This window comes from Spinacia oleracea, chromosome 6 (genome assembly GCF_020520425.1).
Source record: "Spinacia oleracea cultivar Varoflay chromosome 6, BTI_SOV_V1, whole genome shotgun sequence".
NCBI lineage: Eukaryota > Viridiplantae > Streptophyta > Magnoliopsida > Caryophyllales > Amaranthaceae > Spinacia > Spinacia oleracea.
This window is the reverse complement of record NC_079492.1, coordinates 117094752-117117687: the sequence shown is the minus strand read 5'-3', so window position 1 is coordinate 117117687 and position 22936 is coordinate 117094752. Positions and strand designations below refer to the sequence as shown.

At 35.4% G+C, this 22936-nt stretch overlaps 1 protein-coding gene across 1 annotated transcript; it reads left to right on the top strand.

Annotated features, from left to right (window-relative positions):
- The first annotated feature begins 15031 nt into the window (after positions 1-15031).
- LOC110796059 (uncharacterized) lies at positions 15032-19850 on the top strand. The gene is made up of 4 exons (XM_022001090.2): positions 15032-15337; positions 16170-16247; positions 16321-16398; positions 16509-19850. Exons 1-4 carry the CDS (start codon positions 15032-15034, stop codon positions 19848-19850), a joined length of 3804 nt encoding a protein of 1267 aa, XP_021856782.2.
- The last annotated feature ends 3086 nt before the right edge of the window (positions 19851-22936 follow it).

The following is a 22936-nucleotide window of genomic DNA, read 5'->3' as shown; positions in this document are numbered from 1 at the left end:
TAATTCTATATTTTAGTGGGTTACGGAGTACTCATTGTTAGCGGGTTTTTTTGAGGGAAAAGTCGGGGTTAATTGAGGGCGATGAACTTATGACTTAGCTCATGATCAAAATTTCGAAACAAGTCCAAATGTAATGCTGATTTTCGTGTGCAGTGAGGCTGTTAAAAAGTCACCCAATTCGAGAAACCGACTGAATCCAACCGACATTTGAAATGAATATATTCGAGAAATAAGAACCTCAAAACCGACCCAAACCGATCCAAAGCTAAACCGAAATCAGATATAACCCGTGAACCCACAAACCAAACCTGAACCGCTAACAACCCGAGGAGACCTGTAACCCGATTGCATCCGATACCTTTTATCCGAACCGAATCCTCCTTCAACTCGATAACAATATGAAAACCAACTTTACCCGATAGCAAACCGTAATCGACCCAACCCGGTAAATTGCGATATATGATTTGACCTTACCCACGTTAAACTGAGTCCGAATTCAACCGAGTTGTTGTATGTCCGATTCAATTATACCCGAAATCTGAAATGATAATCAGACCCATTGACCCGATAACTGAAGGCCATCCGAAATAAAACAGGCCCGATACAACTTGGACCCGATTTAATTTTAATCATTATTAATTTGACTCAAGTAAACCAAATTGCGTTACTAATAATTTAAATTCAAAACAATATATGAAAAAATATTCTTTGTTTTTTTATTAAATAATTTGGAGAAGTCTGAGAAATCTTACTTGCCATGAAATATTAGAAATAATAAAGTGATCCAAATTTGATTGTGAACTTGACAGTCACTCGATTCATAGAATACATGCATGCCTAACCTGATCTAAACTCGAATTACAAACACAATCCGCAATTGACCAGTCTTAGATACGTCCGATCCGAACTTGACCCGAATCCACTCAAGACTTATCCGATCCGAACTTGACCCGAATCCACTCGAGACTTATCCGATCCGAACTTGACCCGAATCCACTCGAGACTTATCCGATCCGAACATGACCGACATCGATAGTAAACCGGAAAATTATACCTGAACCAAATCAAACCCGTATGAAAAAGTTTTAAATGCTAACCATGTCAAACCGACCCGAGATTGAACCGAACCGAAATTATCCGAACCGAAGCCGACTCAAATCCAGAATAACATATGACCTGACTTCATCTAAATTCAAAGTTTCGCAACAATCTGAATCGACCTGAATAAAAGCATTGACCCGACATTATCTGATTTTGTCTTGACCCGACATATATATCCATCTGAAACCAATCCGATGCCGCAATTTAACAGCCCTAGTTAACGTTATGCTAATTGGATTTACATTAATAGATAAGTGGATTAGCCCAATGGAGCAACGCCTTTCGCTATAAGTCCAATATCCATTAAGGATAAAGGAAAGCAACGAATCGGCCCAAATTAAAAAGGTCCAATTATCTGGATGATTTGGCTTAATTATAAGCAGAATCGTTCCACATTTCCAATTATATAAAAGAGTGAGCTTTTTGACAATTAGAGTTGGGGAAGAATAAGAATAAAGTGTCATATATTTGTAATCCAACTTCCACATTTATACAATTATTAGTAGTACTAAAATCAAAAGAAGTTTGACGTCTAGATGGATATGCCATTGCAAGATTTGTTTCGTAATGTCTCAAAAAAAAAAAAAAAAATATGATGCCTTGTTTTCTTTTGGAATTGACATGCATGTCAAAATTACATTTAACACACGAGTTAAAAATATATAACGAACTTTTTCTATACATATTGAAACAAAAATTTATGATTCTTTTGGTCGTAATAGTCTAGTATTAATATGATTAAATTTGAAAAATGTATTCTACTTGAATTTAGCTCCTCTACTTCACTAATTAGTTTGTACAACGCGGTAATAATTAAGTGTCATGTGGACTTATGTCATTAATTGAATAGTTTATCGATGAAAGCTATGAAAATGAGAGGTGAAAAATGATAGTAGCTCTTCCATTATACGAAAACAAATAATTCAAAGGCCAACAAATTTGTGTACTAATTATAAGAGCATCTAATCAAGTTGACCTTTTTGGTGGTTGGTTATATCTTTTCAGTCTCTCAATTATGATTAATTGATTATGATTGCACTTTCCCTCTTTTTAATTGAGTAAACATCAATTTTTATTATTAATAATTATTATTATCGAATCATAACAAAGATACAACCAGTGGATGTGAGGAATTGGAGATGATGTATGGTTTCTCTAACTTCTTTGCTTTCATCAATTTTTATTGAAGATTGGTTAATTAGTTTGTGCTTTGTAATTTAGTGTTTTGACTATCTTGGTATGCATGATGATGCATTGATAATGCCTGTGAGCCTATCTATTGCAACATTTTTTTTCTACCTTTCCTACTCTCTGTGTTTCGTAATAATACTAGTGTACCAATTTGACATATATATTCATCAATGCATAACTTTGACCACTAATACTATCTAATTTTTTGTTATGAAAAATTATAAAAAAAAAATTGATATTATGAAATATACGTTGTGACTAATCAACAACATATTTTATCCACGTTTTTTTGACATATTAATAAATATCAACTCAAAGTTAACATATAAATAGTGTAAAAGTCCAGATAATACATTTATTCATAAACAAATGGAGTAATATTACCTTTTAATCATCAACTACACGAAAACAATGGAGTAGTCAATATAGGGTATTTCTTTTTTCCAACTGACTTGTTGATTTGCCTCGATATACGCAGTATATACTTTCAAAAAATTTACGGAGTATTTTTCAAAAATATAATTGTTTCTTACAAAGATAATTAATAACGGACAATAATCCAAGTAGTGTATTGACTTCAGTGAAAATTCAAATATTTGCAATAGATAAATGACAGAGGAAACATTATCTAAGCTAACTAGTTTTTGGGCCTGTTCGACGAACGGGCTGGTTATGTGTTGGTTGGGTAATGAAATTTAGAAGTTATATTGTTCTTAAGTAGGTGTTAGAAGGTGTTTAAACCAATGACAATAATTAAAACTTTAACATATGAAGTCTTGTCTTTTTAATCATTATATTTTTCTGCTTATATTCATCTTCCCTGAAAAAATAGATCCACTTTAAATCACTTATTACCACCAATAACATATCATTGGTACAAATACCAAACATATTTGCAACTGTTACAGTTTACGACTATACTCATGTTATCCAATTAAGGGAAAGACTTAACAAAGTCTAACTATTGAACTATACTGACAAAACTTTTCTTATAGAAGAACTAAAACTAATTGTAAGTTCCCCTAACAACAAAAATATACAAATAAAACCCACCTAAAAGTCTCAAAATGTCGATGACGATTTGCATGCATGAAAATAAACAATAGAAATGTTGAATTAAAGCACCCTATAATCTCCTACCGTTTCAAAACGGATCAGTAAAAAGTCTATTAGTGAGGTTAAATTTTGAATTAATGCTACAGGAGAAAGGGAGAAGATTTGGGGATTGAATTAAATTGACATTGAAAATAATTAAGCTTGGAGAGTTAATGGGAAGGTGAAGAATGGGGAAGATGAAGTAGGGGGCGGTAGTTTAGGCATAATCAAGTTGAGTATCGATCCTAATTTTTGGTAATCCCTCCATCTCATTTTTGTAGTCCTGATTCTATTTTAAGCGTCCCAAAATTATAATCATGTTTCTATTTCTGGCCATTAAGTTTTCCATTTTCCCATGCACTATATTAATTAAAAATACACTGAAAACCCAACACAACTTCTCCAAGTACTATATTCCTTTGTCCATGTATTATATTTCACTTTCTCATACAAATCAATTATCAATGTACTACTCCGTATATTCTAAATTTTCGTGTACTATATTACACTTTCCTTAAAATCCGTGTTTTTAGTCAAATAATACTATAAATATGGGATGGATGCAGTACAATTCTAGTAAATTAAAGAGACGGAGATTAGTAGTATACTACGTAATAACTAATGACAATAAAGTAGAATAATGAATGACCATTATTTTTTTTATAATAAAAAGTAAATAGAAAGATTAATAAGATTGAGACACGTGTCATCAAAATAGTATTGCTTATGTGTCATTGAAATGATGATGGTTATACTTTTTAAATATTAGGTATTGATTACGTATGATCTAAAGGATACTTGCTTTCTCTTCAAGGCCCGGCCATAAATGATTATTATTGATGATAGACTTTTCTTGTAAGGTTTTTACTAATTATTACTCCTTCCGTCCCGGAATACTCGACCCGGTTTGACCGGCACAGATTTTAAGGGACTTGAATTGACTTATTTAATTTAATAGGTAGTAGTTGATAGTGGGGTATTATTTTAATGTAGTTAGTGGGGGGTGGGTTAAGAGGTGGGGTTGGGGGAGAGTAGGGGTTGAATTTTTAATTATTTTTTGTATGGAGTAGGGGGTAGGTGGGTTAATAGGGGTGGAGTGAAATAATATAATATTGTTAGAATATTTTCATTTTTAGAAACATGTCAAGTATTAAGGGACGGCCCGATAAGGAAAACAGGTCAAGTATTCCGGGACGGAGGGAGTAGTTTTAAGTGTCGATTAAAATAAAACTTACATTATAATTAAGACGATGAAAGGAAAAAATAAACAGGCTGATGTACGGTGTGTTAAAAAGATTGATACCAATTTTATGGAGTTAAGCTAAAGGTTGGGGTCCAACCTTTTGGTTTTTTCACCCTTTAGGACCTCAACTTTTTTGTTTCACCTTTTGGGGACTCATATTCATTTTCCGGTCAGTTAACCATAGACTACAAGAAATTGTACCATTAACGACAGGACATCCCGTCACTAAAGGCCAATAATCGATGATTAATGACGAGATTTTCTGTTGTGAATCGTCACAAAACGGGGCCGTCGTTAATGAAAATCTCGTCGTTAACCCGTCGTAAAAGACATTTGTGACGGTTGTTCCCGTCTTTGTTTGGCAGTTAGCCCCGTCGCAAAAGGCTTTTGATACGGGATTTTTGACCCGTCGTAATTAGGTTGTCGTTAAAGATACAAATTCTTGTAGTGATAGTTTAACCCACCGTTAACCATACTATCACTCAAATAATAAATTAAGACAAAGGTTAGGGTCCAATTTTTTGATTTTTTCTCCGTTTAGGACCCAAATATTTTTTTTCACCTTTGGAACCTCATACCCATTTTTTGCATACAAACGTTATTTACTAAAAATATCAGTAAAATGCAAAAATAATAATTAGCACTTTAATTAATAATTATCATAATAGTTATTAATATTTTTATTTTTATTAATTATTATTATGTAATAATTGTTAGTATTATATTTAATAATAATAATAATAATAATAATAATAATAATAAATAATAACTATTATGATAATTATTAATTAGAGTGCTAATTATTATTTTTGCATTTTACTGATATTTTTAGTAAATAACGTTTGTATGCAAAAAATGTGAGCGGCATGTCTATGCTTCTGGTTGCTTTTATCAATGCCTTTAACATGATGGACCATAGTACTATGCTTAGAGAAGTCCGACGTCGGTGTCCTTCGCTCGCTCCTTGGGTTGAATTCTGTTATGCACGGCCTGCTAGGTTGTATTATGAGGGTTCTATCTTGTTATCTTCTCAGGGGGTTCAGCAGGGTGATCCTTTGGGGCCTTTGTTTTTTGCGCTCACTTTGCATCCACTTGTCCATCTGGTCCACGAAAAATGCAATATTGATTTCATGGCTTGGTACCTCGACGATGGTACCATTATTGGGGACACTGCTTTTGTTTCTTTGGCTTTGCAGGTGATCACTACTGAGGGTCCGGCAATGGGGTTGCATTTAAATGTTGAGAAAACGGAAATCTTTTGACCTACTCCTAATCCAAGGAGCTACGATTCCACACTTTTCCCTCCTACTATTGCCCGCCCCAGGGATGGAGTCAAGCTTCTGGGTGGGCCAGTTAGCTTGGATGCTGACTTTTGCAACCGCTTGATAGAGGACAGGGTCACTAGGACTGTGGGTTTGATGGAGGCCGTGGCTGGGCTTAATGATCCTCAATCGGAGTTGCTTCTTCTACGGAGTTGTGTGGGGGTTAGTCGTTTGTACTTCTCTTTACGGACTTGTCCGCCGCATATGCTCGGGTCTGCTCCTATTTCCTTTGATCTCGCCTTAAGGAAGGTTGTTCAAGATATTATTGTGGATGGTGGTGCTGGCTTTGGAGATTGGCAGTGGCGTTGTGCCACTCTACCTTTTCGGTTTGGTGGTTTCGGGGTCTACACCGCGCAGGATTCTTCTGTATATGTGTTTGTTGCTTCGCGTCTCCAGTCTCTTGGTCTCCAGAACAGACTGCTTGGGCATGGTGGTGACTCTGTTTTGGGCCTTGCTTGTGATTTAGCTTTGAATAGCTTTCGGGATTTGTGTCATTTTGATCCTCTCGATCTCTGTCGTGTGGTACCAGCCCCCCCCCCCCCCCCACCGTTTATGAAAAAGTTGGCTACAGTGTACTTTGATATGGTAGAGAAGAAGATGATGGCACAACACAACCCGAGTCCTAGGGAAAAGACTATACTCATTAGCAACCGAGCGGCACACTCCTTAGACTTCTTGAGAGCACTCCCAATTGAGGGGTTAGGGCAGAAGATGCACCCAAGAAAATTCAGGTGTGTTTTGTGTTATCGCCTTGCGATTCCTATGTTCCCTCCTGACTTTACTTGTCCTTGCTGCTCTTCCAAAATCATAGATCGTTTCGGGGATCACGCAGTGCATTGTGGTAATGATGTTGGCCTGAAATTCCGCCATAACTTGGTTCGAGATGTGTTAGGGGATATTTGTTCGCAGGCTGGGGTTGTTGTGCAGAAGGAGGTGCCTTTGGGGTTTCTGTTTGAGGAAGGGAAAGATCTCCGACCTGCAGACCTTCTTGTCTACTCTTGGGACAAAGGGAAAAATGTATGCTTAGATGTCACGAGTATCTCTCCATTCACCGGGCCAGGAGTTGATGCTTTTGCTCCTGGGGTTGCTGTCGCTAATGCTGTTGCCAGGAAGAAGAAGAAGAAGTATGAAGCGAAGTGCATAAGCAACGGATATGGTTTTATCGCTTTTGCTTTCTCCACTCTTGGAGAACTAGGGAGTGATGCCCTCGAGTTCATGGCTAGGGTCGCACGGGTTGCTCAGAGTAACACGGCTACTGCTAACATTCGTTCTTTCTTTTTCATCGTTTGTGTTTTGCTTTGAATAAGGGTGTCGGAGCCCAATTAGTGGCTAGGCTCCCATCCAACTTTGTATAATCGCTTCTTTTTATAATAATAATAATAATAATAATAATAATAATAATAATAATAATAATAATAATAATAATAATAATAATAATAATAATAATAATAATAATAATAATTCATCTTTCCCAAACCCCTTCATACAATTAAAACTACACATTACTCTTCTCCAAACATCATACATCATCTTTACTCATTTATAAGACCTTTAATAGTTGAAACTTAATTTATGTAATCCAATAACAACTGATTTGAATATGTTTATAGAAAATTTGAGGTCAGAAATTTTAATTCGGAAATTGCTGATTAATTATGATCGAGATAAGCATAAATCATTTATGTACCTCATCAAATATGGGCATCAATAATCCAATTGTCTCTACTCTCATAAAACACTCAAGAACTAGTATGATATATTAACTTGTGATCAAAATCAGAAGTCATTTAAAATTAACCTATTTTTATTATTTTTACGTTTTTGTGTGGACATTATTAATATTCTTCAATCAAACCACAAATAATTGCGAGGATATACCATCAATGGCGGATCTTCCTTACAACTTGGGTCCCGGGGCGGAAAATTCGTAGTGTATTTTTAGTTCCACCATCCCCCGTAAACCTTTGAGTATAATTGTATAAATATCGTACTCTACTATATAAATTTCTTAATTCTTCTATTGTCATTGGACACCATAACCGAATATATAAAATATGATCAACTTGTAAATAATTATTTGCTTCTTTATTCATTAGATTATTTGATACCCAACTCAATTTATATATATATATGGGCTAAGTTAAGAATTAAGTTACATATTATTTCAATTTGAGCTTATTATATGTCAATGATTAGAAACTTTAATAATTGAATTGGAATTACATGAAAATATGAATGAGGTCTCAAAAGGTGAAAAAAAAAAGTTCGGGTCCTGAAAGGTGAAAAAACGAAAAGGTTAGCCCTCAAACTTTTGATTTACTTTAACCTTTTAACCCAAGGACCTAACCTTTTAATGCACTCTAGTTAAATTTGACCAGAAAAGGGGAATGAGGTCCCAAACGGTGAAAAAAAAAGTTATAGGTCCTAAACGGTGAAAAGTTCAAAAGGTTAGACCCCATTTATTAGCTTAACTCATTTCAATCTTCAATGTACTATATTCCAATTTCTCATATACTATATTTTACTTTTCTTACAACGCGTGAAGGTCTTATAAATTCAGATAAGTTCAGTTAAGATAATTTAAGGTTATATAAGTTGAAGAGAACAAACCATTTCTAATTTCGCTACTAGATGAGGGAGTTAGAGAGGATCCTGACTCTTAAAATCGACCAAGAAAGGAAGAGCATAATTTGCCATAAGGTAGAGAACCTTCATTGAAACATAAAACATTAAATCAGACGTAGCAATAGGAGGAAGTATTTTCGGATATCTGATATGTGTGGCAACACATATATCAGAGAAAATACAAAATACCTAAAAGAAAAAAATAGGGAAAATGAAGTATCATTCATGTTTAAAAAAAAGTACCACTCTGATAAAAAAAAAAGTATCATTTTTGTTTTAAAAAGTACAATTCAATTTCTTTTTTGTCTTTTTTCTATTTTTATCTTTTACTATGATATGCATTTGCAAACACATATAAAATATCCGAAAATACTTCCTCGTAGCAATAGCGCGAAGCAGGACATGGTGATCGAATATACCAAAGTTGAATAATTGACGAGGCTTTAAATCTTTAATCCTTAATGAAAAAAGTCATAATGTTAAAATGGATAAAATACGGTTATATTACGTGGAAGATAACAACCTCTATGGGTGTATCTACGCATATTGGTAAACCAAAATTGAACTGAAAATTTGGATAACATAGAAAGACACTAGCTTAGTCCAATTACTAATTAAATAATATAAACGAGCAATGTAGCACAAGTGCACAACTAGCCCAACACTTTTGAAATAAAGGGGGCTTATTTATTTATGTTATCCTCTATAATTCAAAATTTGCAATAGCTACTTAATTCTTCCACCAAGAGGGGCGGGATTAAACCATGTCTTTATGCAATCCTAACTATTTAATGCATCTTTAAAATGAGTACTACTCGCTCCATTTTTTAATCTTAATCTTGTTTTCTTATCGAGTTTTTTTTTTCTATTTTATTAGTCTTACTTGATATCTTTCCCTTTTTTTTCGGCTAATATTTATCCTCGTTATACCTGCATATCAAAATTATAATTTCAATTACGTCCCAAGTAAATTCCCTTAACCTTAATCCATCATCTCTCTTACCTACAAGGGTGAGCACATAGTACAGAGTATTAATTTACAAAAGGTCTTGCGCGCACAAGGTGTACAATAAATTTAGTGTACACCAAGATAACTTTTTCCCATTTTTTTAGAACTTTAACCTAGTTTTGATTAACTTTTATATTAGTAAAAAAATAGTTGATAGAAAACATATTAAAGGTTTAAATGATTAATTTTATACATTATTAGTGATTTTGAAAAAATAAGTTTTACTGAAATGAAAAAACTTATCACTAAAAAATTAATAACTTTTACCTATATAAGCTTAACTTTTAAGCATTTTGTGTTAACTTTTACTTAGGTGTACAATATTTATTGTACACTCTTTTTAAATAAGAATTTGTGATTAATTTAAGAGTACTTGACAAAAAAAAAAAAACACGTTGATCGGTATAATTAATTTTTATTTTAATAGTTGGTGAAATAATTTAGCAATAACAACTTTTATAAATGAAAGAAGAAAGGTTAGATGAGTAAAATTGATCATCCAAGTCTAAGAAAAAACGGCACTTAGAGGCTAAGAAAGGAATTATTATTTACTTTTTCTTCTCGTCTTCTTTTATTATTATTTAGGAAATGACCACATGTCCGATTACATTTGTCAAGATACATACTTAGAGAGCAAAATCTAAGTTGATAATCTTTGAGATGAGATAGAGAAAATAGATACCGAGAGAAGAATAAGTATTGGCGGCTGCTAGTACGTAGTTAATTTAAGTTTTTCATATTTATAATTTGCAAAAAGTAAAAAAAAACACAAAATTACATTTTTATGCGAGTTGGTCGGGTTAATCTGAACGAATTAGTTATATGCGGGTTGCTTTTGGGTTGAAAATTTTAACATGACCCAACCCATTTAATTAAACGGTTGGGATGGGTAGGCCCATTTAATTAAACGGGCAAAAAATCTTGACCCAACCCTTTATCATTGAGTTGGTTTCTGGTTAGGTTGGTGAGTTGGGTCAACTTTGGCCAGCTCTAACTTTAGAAAGGATTGCCAAAACTGACATATAAAAGCGGAGGGAGTACATAGCACAATATTAATTTAAGAATATTTGACAAAAACACGTCTGTTTAACTAAGCAAAATATTTTAATTTGTTTTAGCTTTTTAGGGCATTAGTTATTTCAAAATATTTTGACTAATTTCAGTCAAAATAAGTACATTTAAGTTCGGTGATGATTCTGACAAAATAAATTGTACGGAGTAATAACTTAAGCATAAAATCTCAATAAATTAGAGATATAAAATTTTCATAATATTTCATATAGTTTAGAAAAGAGTAGTTGAATGTAAGTATTGGCTCATATAATTTCTATGTAATATCAAATACGGATTTTTCATGAAATACCCCCGAATTATGGCGTAATTCACCAAATGCCCCCGAATGTAAGTTAGTCCTCCGTTAGCCTAATTTTTAAATTCACCAAATACCCCTATTTTATTACTTATTTCATATAATACCCCTATTCTGAAACTTAATTCACCAAATACACATAACTTAAAATTACCCATTTTGATGCTCAGCGGCTAGTTTTTATGTTTGAAAATTAGCCGTTGCTTATTGTTTGCTTATAAAAACCCGTTTTCTGACTATTTATTGTAGTTTTTCTATTGTTTTGTTAATTTCATATCATTTTTGTCATGAGTTTTCTTTCAAAATCATCATCCACACCCATGAATCCACATATGTAAGAGTCCCAAACAATTTCTAATATTATGGGAGGAAATTTCCATCTGAGGCTCCGATACAACACTCAGTAAGTTTCAATTATGATCCAATAAGTTCAGGCCTCATCCAGTAAAGACAATGCACTTTAGCTGAGCAAAAGGCCAAAAAACCCCATTTTCAAAGGGATCTTATGTAAGTGAAGCTGAAGTAATTCAATCTAAAGCTAACACCTTAATTTTCTTATTGTCCGAATGGTAAAGAAACTAAGAAATCAAGTTCAATAACACATACATTTTTATCACAACCTCGATTTCAACTTGGATTCATGATGTGAAAATCTTGAGTTTGGAGGCAAATCTTTGTGCCAAGATTCATGTTTTTTCACTGGTTCATGAGCTTTGGAACATACCTTAGTTTCATTTTTTTTTCTTGTTCCCTCAAATCCAAAAATAGACATTTGTCCATAAATCTGACCATGTCAATAGGACCTAGCTCAAAAGAAAAGTGGGAAAACCTTTATGCCTCGACTGTAAGGTTGAGAGAAAGTTAGGAGATTGAAGAAAGATGTTTGGAGGCAGTAGAGACAGGAGACAAAAGGGAGTTAACGTTAAATATGTGGCATGGAAGCAATAGAAGCCGAGGTAGCTGGAACATATGCGTTAGAATAAAATTAATAAGAGCTTTATTTTTAATCTGTTTGCATATGTTAAAGATATTTCCCATATTGAAAAAGGAATACCTTCCGATTGCGTGGTAAATATAATTAATTGGTCACATAAAGAATAAGGTACAAAAGAAGTAGCTATTTTCTTGAAGAGTTGCGACGTTTTGAGGTGTTTTTAGGAGTGTTTTCTGTTTTAGTGTTGTACCGGAGCTTCAGATTGAGTGTTGTATCAGATATTCGGATGTCAAATTTTCTCCCATGATAACAAAATTTATTTGGGACTCTTACATATGTGGACTCATTGGGTGTGGATGATGATTTTGAAAGAAAACTCATGACAAAAATGATATGAAATTAACAAAATAATAGGAAAACTACAATAAACCGTCAGAAAAAGAGTATTTATAAGCAAACAATAAGCAACGGCTAATTTTCAAACACAAAAACTAGCCGTTGAGCATCAAAATGAGTAATTTTAAGTTATTGGTATTTGGTGAATTAAGTTTCTGAATAAGGGTATTTGGTGAAATAAGTATTAAAATAGGGGTATTTGGTGAATTTGAAAATTAGGTTAACGGAGGACTAACGGCGCATCATTAGTAAGGGTATTTTGGGTATTAAGTCATTTGTGAGGGGCATTTGGTGAATTTCTGAAAGTCGAGGGGCATTTGGTGAATTACGCCAAAATTCGGGGGTATTTCATGAAAAATCCGTATCAAATATAGTGTCTAATGTTTACTCTTTGTATTTAGGTTCAGAACAAACCAAATTAAATAAAATTTAATCAAACAATCAAATTTAATTTGGTCTAATAAATTCAGTAATTCGTACTCTATAAGTCTATACGGAGTAGTTATTTCTTCATCGATCTAGTAGTAAAGAAAAGACACCTCTGAGTGAAGGGCTTTAATTCTGACTTCTGTGATAGAATTACACGTGAGAAATAATAGTAAGTGAAATTACACGTGTAGTCTGATAATCTGATGTAGATTCGTGTCAGCACCAATTTTCCACATCATCTAAATTCTACGCTTTTTTTCTTTTTGACTATCTGTGACTCAAACCAAAACCCCCTGTTATCGTGTAAACACAGATTCTTATTTACAATGGGTGTACAATAAATATTATAATCGGAGTAAAAGTTAACCCAAAATGCTTAAAAGTTAAGCATATATATGTAAAAGTTATCTATTTTTAAGTGATAAATTTTTTCATTTTAGTAAAACTTATTTCTTCAAAATCACTAATAATGTATAAAATTAATAATTTAACCTTTTAAAATATTAATCTATCAATTTTTTTTACTAATATAAAAGTTAAGCAAAACTAAGTTAAAGTTACAAAAAAAATAGTTAAAGTTATCTTGGTGTACAATAAATTTATTGTACACCTTGTGCGCGCAAGACCTTTTGTTGTATAAAAAGGTATTAGTGGTGGGCCCCTAGTGGTCTTACTTTTAACTAAAGAATCAAATATTCAACAATTTTATCTTCACGGTTACTCTTTACTATTATCATCATCATCATCATCAATTTATAGATAAAGTATTAATTCCAATGTGTTAAACGTTACTCCTAAATTAGTATTCCATGTTTCTTTTTGTTTATTTCGTTCATATATGATCTTTTGGCCCTCTTCTGCTCGATAATATAAAAACAAATCTGTCAATACCAAATAAAAATCTTCTATGTGAATGAGCTAAATCTAACAATGTGGCAAATGATTAATATCCGTTGCAAAATTCGCGTAATCGATTCTCAATAAAGCTTTATCAAAATTAAATACCAAGTATAAACAAACATCCTACCTAGACCTGTCAAAAATCAACCCGACCCGAACCCGACCCGAAAATACTGGGTCCTGAACAAGATTTTGTGACCCGTAACCCGATTTTATCCGAACCCGAGCAACCCGAAAAGTAATGGGTCAAAACCCGACCGAACCCGTTTTGGACCCGACCGATTGAAAATCATTGTATTTATACTAAAAAATGAGATTATGAGAAAATTTAAGCATAATAAGCACATTGATTTTACTATTGTTGTGTGTAATATGATTTTATTTATACTTATACGTCATTTTATAGTTGAATTTGGCTAAATATAAACTTGTGTAGGAAAATTTGTTAATTTCTGCTAATACTTTGTATATTTATCACCTAAATTAATGAAAATATAATGCGCGTTTTAAAATCTCTCAACCCGTTGGGTCGACTCGAACCCGAAAGTTCTGGGTCTTGAACAAGCATTTGTAAACCCGAACCCGAAAATGACCGACCCGATTCAATCCGAACCCGAAAATAATTTTTTACAACCCGACCCGACCGACCCGTTTGACGGGTCTAATCCTACTCATCGTTTGAATAACCGGATGTGTTATTTTTCCTACAACAACAACACTATTAGCAGACTCTTAAAATAAACAACAAAAAATGAGTTTACCTTCACCGAAAATGATAGATGAGAAAAGGGGGAGAGCGGCGGCAACTAAAAATATACCTACATAAAATGCAAAGTTACTTTATACTACGTATGCGTAAAAATTATCTATTTATTAGTGATAAAAAATTTCATTTTAATAAAAATTATTTCTTCAAAATCATTAATAATACTTCCTCCGTTTCGGAAATATCGCACCATTCGACTTTGGCCATTTTTTGTGATTCGTACGTAAGGTAATTTTAGTCATGTGGGGTCATGTTAGATTCGTTTCGATATATATTTTCTAAATATTATTTTTTTTATAATTTTTACTTGCACACGATTTTAGATATTACGAGTCAAAGTAATGGTTAGAAGAGTAAAAGTCAACCATGGTGCGATATTTCTGGAACGGAGGAAGTATATAAAATTAATTATTTAATTCTTAAAAATATTTATCTATCAACTTCCTTTTTTATAATATAAAAATTAATCAAAACATATTAAAAATTACAAAAACCTAGGTAAAAGTTACAAAAGTTTAGGAAGTGAACACTAGTAGAAAAACATTCATTTGCTGCCATGATTTTGCTGCGTTAATTACTTAACGCCTCTAACTAAACGACAAATTCGAAGAATTAGTTAAAAATTAACACTTTGCGGCGTTATTTACTATTATGACGCAGCAAATTAATAAAAAAATAAACGTTTTGCGGCGTGGCTCCTTTAACGCCGCAAAGTTGTCACCTGTCCCCCACACAGAGACACGCGTATTAACCCCATATTTTTGGAGCCAGCTGCTTCTCTCTTTCGTCTCTTTCGTTTGGCTTGTCTCACTTCACAGAAACACCAACACCTTCTTCTTCCTTCATACGACTGACCCTGACCTACTCTCTTCACCATCGAATTTCGCCGGAAAACTTAAGCTCCACCGCCGCCGTGGTCATTCGAACTCATCTCCGCCGCCGCCGTTCTCAATTGAGGTAAATTATGCTTCCACTGCTCCTCCTCATCCTTGCCGTTTTTTCGTTTAATTGCTCTATTCCCCCTCATATCAGTCTCGCAATTAACATGAATTGTGTTTGAATTATCTAATTAGTACTCTCTTGCTCTGTCCTCTCCTCTCCTCTCTCCCCTGAAACTGTAAATTAATTAACCCTAATTTTCAATGTCAAATTTTGGCTTAATAGAACCTTTAAAATGCCTAAACTTTATCTCTGATTGTATCCTACAAATTTGGTATTGGTTCAGGCTCAAGACTAAGAAACTTGAAAATTTACCTAGTGACTGCAGCTTCTCTTGTAGCCCCTGAGCTGGACCGACTTCCTCGCTGTCTTTGAATATGTAAACCCGTAAAGGTTGTTTCTAGACTCTGTACTCAGATTTTAATTTCCTTTAACTCTTTCAGGTTAGCATTTTCTCTTATATATATGGCTTTTTGCATATTTTCAGTTGTGCTTGGAATTGGGGAACTTGCTGATTCATCTTTCTGGAGATAACATTTCTCACTGAAGAGGTAATTGACTGTTGAGGATTGCATCGTTATTTTGATTAAATAATGTAAAGCACTTATATACCGTTGTATTCACGCATATCTCTGCTTGTCAAGTTGAATACTCTAGCAGAAAATTGATTTCAATTTGTACTTCAAAAGTAAAACTTAGATTGACTGAATGCTACAATGAAATTGCATATTCGATTTGACACAGTTAGCCTATTATTATTTGTAGTCCGACTTTTTTCCATGTTTAAGCTCAGTTTGCTCCAATTCAAATGAATACTCTTCTTGGCCACCTTGATTATTTTCCTCAGTAGGCCTTCACTGGTAAATCCTATGCCACCATGACACAGGTCACAGGAACTGAAAGCCATGAATTTGTTATTTGGGTCCAGGTTTTTTGTTCATGTTGTTGGGTGTAACATGTTGTTCTCTGTTTTTTTGTTTTGCTAGTTCTGATTTGCTTAGTTTTTGTTGTTGATCTTATTGTTGTTGCTTGCTTTTGTTGTCGTTGTTGCTGTTTTTTCTCTTGTTGTTCTTGGTGTTGTATGTTCTTTTTGTATAGTTCAACTATGTTTCACGAAATTCATTTAAGCATGTATACAACGTGTTACACCAATTTCAATGTGAGTTGCTATGTGTTAATGTGTTGACAGTTTGGTTGTATCATGACTTTAGCCGGTGAAACAGAAGGTATGAGTCGAAGTTGGATGTATGAGAAGCGAACTTCGTCGGGGTTCTTGAACGGGGTAGAGGAGTTTTGTAGATGTGATTTGGAGCATCAAGAAAATGTACAAGATAATGGGTTTTATTGTCCATGTGTCGATTGCGAAAATGTGAGTAGGGTTAGTAGTATCAAAACATTAAGAGATCATGTGATTCGTCGTGGGTTTAGGCAACAATACCATGTGTGGATATGGCATGGTGAGATCGGAGGATATACGGGAAATTCCAGTGAAAATCCAATTATTGACCACCATGTACACACTGAACCTATTGATCGGACCGAGGATATGTTTTCGGAGGAAGATGATGAAGGTGAAGAAGACGTGGATGATGATATTGAGGAGGATCATATAGATGAAATGATGGAGGCAATTCAAGATAAGCCTCATTTATTTGAACGTTTGTCAGAAGCTGCTGAGAAACCTTTGTATCCTGGATGTGTCAAGTACACTCAGTTGTCGGCTGTGTCAGTGTTGACCAACCTGAAAATAAAGGGCGGTGTGACTGACGCAATTTTTTCACAATTTTTGGAGGCATTAGAGGACATGTTTCCCGAAGGGAATGTGTTGCCTAAGTCGACTTATTATGCCAACAAGTTGATGTGTCCTTTTGGATTAGCATATGAGAAAATAGATGCTTGTCCAAATGATTGTATTTTGTATCGAAAAGAGTTTGCAGATTTAGAAAAATGTCCTCGGTGTGGTAAGTCTCGTTACAAGCTCCCAGATGGAGTTATGCCCGGGGAAGGCAAGAAAGGTCCCTCTGCTAAACTGCTTTGGTATCTTCCAATAATACCAAGGTTTAGACGATTGTTTTCAATAAAGAAGGAGGCAAAGAACTTGAGGTGGCATGCAGATAAGAGGAAGAAAGATGGGTTGCTTAGACATCCGGCAGATTCTCCTCAATGGAAAGATATTGATGAAGAATTTCCAGAATTCGGCAAAGAAGATAGGAATCTTAGGCTTGCGCTTTCTACTGACGGAATGAACCCATTTGGTAGTCTAAGCAGTCAACACAGCACTTGGCCTGTTCTGTTAGTAATTTATAATTTGCCTCCTTGGTTGTGCATGAAGTCAAAGAATATTATGTTATCCTTACTTATACAAGGGCCGAAACAACCAGGAAACGATATTGATGTATACCTTGCTCCGCTCATTGATGATTTGAAAAAAATGTGGGATGAAGGTATTTCTGTTTTTGATGCGTATGGTGATGAGATTTTCACGTTGCGTGCAATGTTATTTTGTACCATCAATGACTACCCGGCTTATGGTAACTTGTCAGGGTATAAGGTAAAGGGAAAGATGCCATGCCCAGTTTGTGAAGATGATATGGAATCAACCTGGTTGCCAAATTCTAGAAAACACGTGTATCCAGTTCATAGAAAGTGGCTAAATAGGTTTCATCCTTATCGAAAGAAAAAATCTCTATTTGATGGCAACGTGGAAGAACGTAGATTTCGTAGACCGTCATCTGGAAGAGAGGTTTACAACCGTGTTAAAGGCATAGAGACGGTTTTTGGAAAATCTGGGAAAAATAAAAAAGATGGAATTTGGAAGAAGGAGTCTGCCTTTTGGAAACTGGAATATTGGAAGCATCTGTCAGTTAGACATCGTCTCGATGTAATGCACATAGAAAAAAATGTGTGTGAGGCCATTTTGGGTACATTGTTGAACATGGATAAGAAATCGAAGGATGGCATTAAGGTGCGGAGAGACATGCAACACCTGAAGATTCGACCTCATTTATGGCCAAAGCTTAAGGAAAAGGCCAGAAAGGGGAAAGGTAAGTCTTACTATTTACCCCCTGCTTGCTATACATTGTCTAAAGTTGAGAAAAGAATATTTCTAGAGTGTCTTTATGGAATTAAAGTTCCTAAGGGCTACTCATCGAATATAAGAAAGCTTGTGTGTATGACTGAATTGAAATTACATGCAATGAAATCCCATGATTGTCATGTCATGATGCAAGTATTGTTGCCCATTGCAATTCGTGGGATTTTGCCTAAGCATGTAAGAGATGCCATCACGAGACTTTGTTCGTTTTTCAATACAATATGCAACAAGGTACTTGATCCGGAGGAATTAGACAAACTACAAGCTAATGTAGTTGTAACACTGTGCCAGTTTGAGATGTATTTTCCGCCTTCGTTTTTCGACATAATGGTTCATTTAGTTGTCCATCTTGTTCGAGAAATCAAGCTTTGTGGTCCAGTGTTCATGAGATGGGCTTATCCTTTTGAAAGGCATATGGGGTGCATGCAGAGAAAGGTGAGGAATCCCGCACGACCAGAAGCAAGTATGATTCAAGGAACTGTGTCGGCGGAGATTGGTGCGTTTATTGCTGAATATATGTCCAGAGCTGAACCAATCGGACTTCCTAAATCTCGACATGAGGGGAGACTTGAAGGCAAAGGCACAATTGGTGCTAAAGATATCAGTGCTCCATTAGAGAAACAGATGCAAGCCCACTTATGTGTGCTACAACAACTCACAGAGGTTAGTCCGTACTTAGAAAAGCATATGCAGGAGTTAAGAGCTCGAAATCCGACTAAAACAGAACGTGCCTTGGTGTTGGAACATAATCGTACTTTCAGTGATTGGTTTCAAAATAAAGTGATGGCTGAGTTGGATGTTAAAGGCCACAAAATCTCCAATACGATAAAATGGCTATCATATGGTCCACAAGATACTTTGCACTCATATGAAGGGTATGACATCAATGGATATACCTTCCATACGCTACGTCAAGACAAAAAGTCAAGGTCTACGCAAAATAGTGGTGTTACAATGGTTGCTTCTTCTAGAGATTATGCAAGTGCTAAAGATAAGAATCCAGTTGATGCAACACATCCATATTATGGGGTCATTCAGGAAATATGGGTGCTTGATTATAGTGGAAAAATAAAGGTACCACTTTTTCAATGCAAGTGGGCAGAGAATAGTCGGCGCGGTGTTAAGCTTGTTGACAATAATATGACTATAATCAATATGACACGGTTGCGCGACACTTCAGAGCCATTCATACTCGCATCCCAAGCAAAGCAAGTTTTCTACATAAGAGACAATGTCGATCATGATTTGTCTGTTGTTGTTAAAGGGAAGAGATATATTCTTGGTGTTGGTGATGTCGATGATGAAGAAGAGTACGATCAGTTTGATGACTCACCACCGTTCTCAATTTCAGAGAGCGGTGTGCTTGATGGAACGGATAATGATACCAATTATATGCGCTTAGATCATACAGAAGGCATAACTGTTGATGAACCTTGATGATGATTTAGGTACTCACTGTGTAGACATATTTCTCATGTTTTGTAGTTGATTGATTTCTTATTTAAAGTACTTGTTATTTTTGTTCAATTTTGTATTATTCTGTCTGTTCGGTTATTTTTTTATACTAATTCTGTTGTGTTCTGTTTATTGTGCTAGTGTTCTGTACAAAAAATACTTTAACTTTTTTTGGTTTTGTACTGTTTTGTAGTGTGTACTTTAAGTGTGTTGGGTTATGTACTTTTCTGTTTTGTATTATCCTTTTAGTTTCGCTATTGTACTAAAGTTAAAAGATTCAAATTTTGCAGAGCTATGGCTAGAAATGGGGATGAATCTGATGAAGAAACGCCAGAAAAAGATAAGGACTATGATGCCTTGAACGAGAAAGACCAAGGTGAACCAGAAGATATAGCTAATGACGAGTATTTGCGTCGACTTGATGAGTTTGAGGAGCTGGCTGATGCTGCTGCCCTTCTCGGAGTTGATACTAATCATCCTACAGAGGAGTCAGGTAGCAAGAAAGGCAAGGGTAGGGGAAGGGGGTCAGGAAAAGCTAGGGGTCCGACAAAAGGGCTAGGAAAGACCGGGCCCATGTTCCTGCAGTTTGACAGCCTTTTGCGTCCATCCGGCAAATGGAGATTGAAGTATGGTCAACAGATCGGTTTGTGTAGTCGCAAGTTGAATATTAATTGGGATTGGCCAAGTGTTAGTCAAGGTTTAAGGAGTAAATTATGGGAGGACACAATGGTAAGTGCTAAAATTATTCTTTTTTTCATTTTTCTATACCTACTGCCTTTATTTTTTGAAATTTTAAACAGCCCGGTCGTTGGTTTCTACTTGATTTAGTGTGATTTTGTAGAAGTTGGGAAGGTTTGGGGTTATTTTTTATTCATTTTGCCTCTGGTTTCTGTTGAGCTGCTTAGAATATGTTAGCTGGTTTTTCTGTTTCAGCTGGCATGATCATTGTCCAGCGATTCTTTTGATGTTTGGGCTACATGTTGAGTGAGCATACTTGCTTCTACTTGACATGCTCTTGGCAATTAATGCTGTCGGTGTAGTTTAAGGCTTGAGATATAGGGGCAGCAGGTTCATCTAGTTCAGTAGTTTAGTTATTTGTTTTGTTCACTCACATCTGTATTACTGGTTCATCTGTCAGTGTTGTTTAAGGCTTGAGATATAGGGCAGCAGTGTCACATTAGCTTTGGATTACTGGTTGATTATTTAGGACTAATAAGGATTTGTAGTTTAGTTTTAGTATAGCTGATGGTTGCTGTTAATTAATTATCTGAGTGTTTTAGTTTTTGTCTCGTGTTCTAGGTCTGTTTAGAAACTACAGTTGTATATCGTGTATTCCAGCCTCATTCTTCAACAGGGCCTCATTCTAGCATGCAGGTCGCGGTCCTTAACAGTCCTGGTCCATGCCTAGCCCGGCCACTCTGTTTTGTGTCAGGCCCTGCTGGGTTGAGTAGTTCAGCTAGTTGAGTAGTTCAGTAGTTCAGCTAGTTCAGTAGTTCAGCTTTAGTAGGGCAGCAGGTTCAGCAGTGAACCTGGTTCAGTAGTTCAGCTAGTTCAGTAGGTCAGCTAGTTCAGTAGTTCGGCCTGTATTTCAGCTAGTTCATTAGTTCAGTAGTTCGGTAGTTCAGCCTGTATTTCAGCTATTTCAGACTGTATTCCTGCCATCTCTTGATTGTTTTGTTTTAAACGTGCAGGCAAGATTCCACCTTGAAGATGATCCAGTAATCAAAAAGAATTTCCTCTCTAGTGTAGCTAAGAGATTCAGGGACTTCAAGGGAAAGCTAGTGAGTGGCCATATTATTTTTACAAGAAAGTTGAGCAAAAATGAGGTCAATCGTCAACCATATGAGATTTGGAAAAACATCCAACGAGAAGATTGGGAGACATTTAAAAAGTCAAAAACATCTGACATAGCAGTGGTAAGTTTATATTTCACTATTTTATATGATGTGTATAATTGGCTATGGTATGAAACTAACGTAAAAATTTATGTTTGTTAGCTTAAGCGTCAAAAGGCCCAAAAGAGTGCAAAATCGAATGATAATCCTCATCACTTGGGACAATATAACTATGAGGATGCTCGGAAAATATGGATCCACGAGGGCTTTTACCCAAATTCTGAACAAAATCGAGGTGATGATTGGTATTGTTCAATGCATAAGAAAGACAAAAAAACAGGAAAAAGATCTATCCCAAAGCCCAAAACAAAGGCAATTGCTGACAAATATGTAAGTAATTCAATTCTTGTGATTTTCTATATGCGGCCCACGAGATAAAGTCTAGTTCATAATGTGATACACTGAATGATAATGGAGTTAATATCTTGCCACTTATTATATGAACTAGAGCCTGTGATCGATACTTTTTTTAAATCAATGGTGCTTATAGTGCTTCCTTTGTTGGTTTGCTTGTGTATAAGTTTTGATGCCTATTCTTTTATATAACAACTATGAACAGCTGGAGATTAAAGAAAAGCAAGCAAAAGGGGAATTTACTCCACATCGGAACCAAGATGCCTTATCCGAGGCTCTTGGGAAGTCAGATCATTTGGGCCGGGCACGTGGATTTGGAGGGGTGAATGTCGGGGTCAAAAGGGCGTTTGGAAAGGCAACATCAAAGCCTAAGTCTGATCATGAGACAATAAAAGCACAACTTCGGGAGGAACTTCGAGAGGAAATGAGAGAAGAGTTAAAGGCTAGCATGAAGGCCAATCTCCCTTCCATTTTAGAATCTATGGGTTTAAGTACCACATTGCCTTCAACAACTCCTTCGAACCACTCTCAACGTTCACCACCCAGGCAAATTGAGCTACCCCATGAGAAGGCTCTGCCATCTGAGTTGGAGGAGGTTCTGCCGCCCTTCGAGGTAACTTATCACTCACTGAATGTCTATTATGAGCTTATGCATACAGATTCTAGCTTTTTCTAGACTCAAGATTTTCATAGCTAGAGTAATGCCCGGTTTTTTGAGCTATACGAGAACCACTACACTGCAGCACTGATCCACTTGTCTACTGCACAGCAGCACTGCACCACTGCATCACAGCATCATTGCACTGCTTTCCTGCTGTG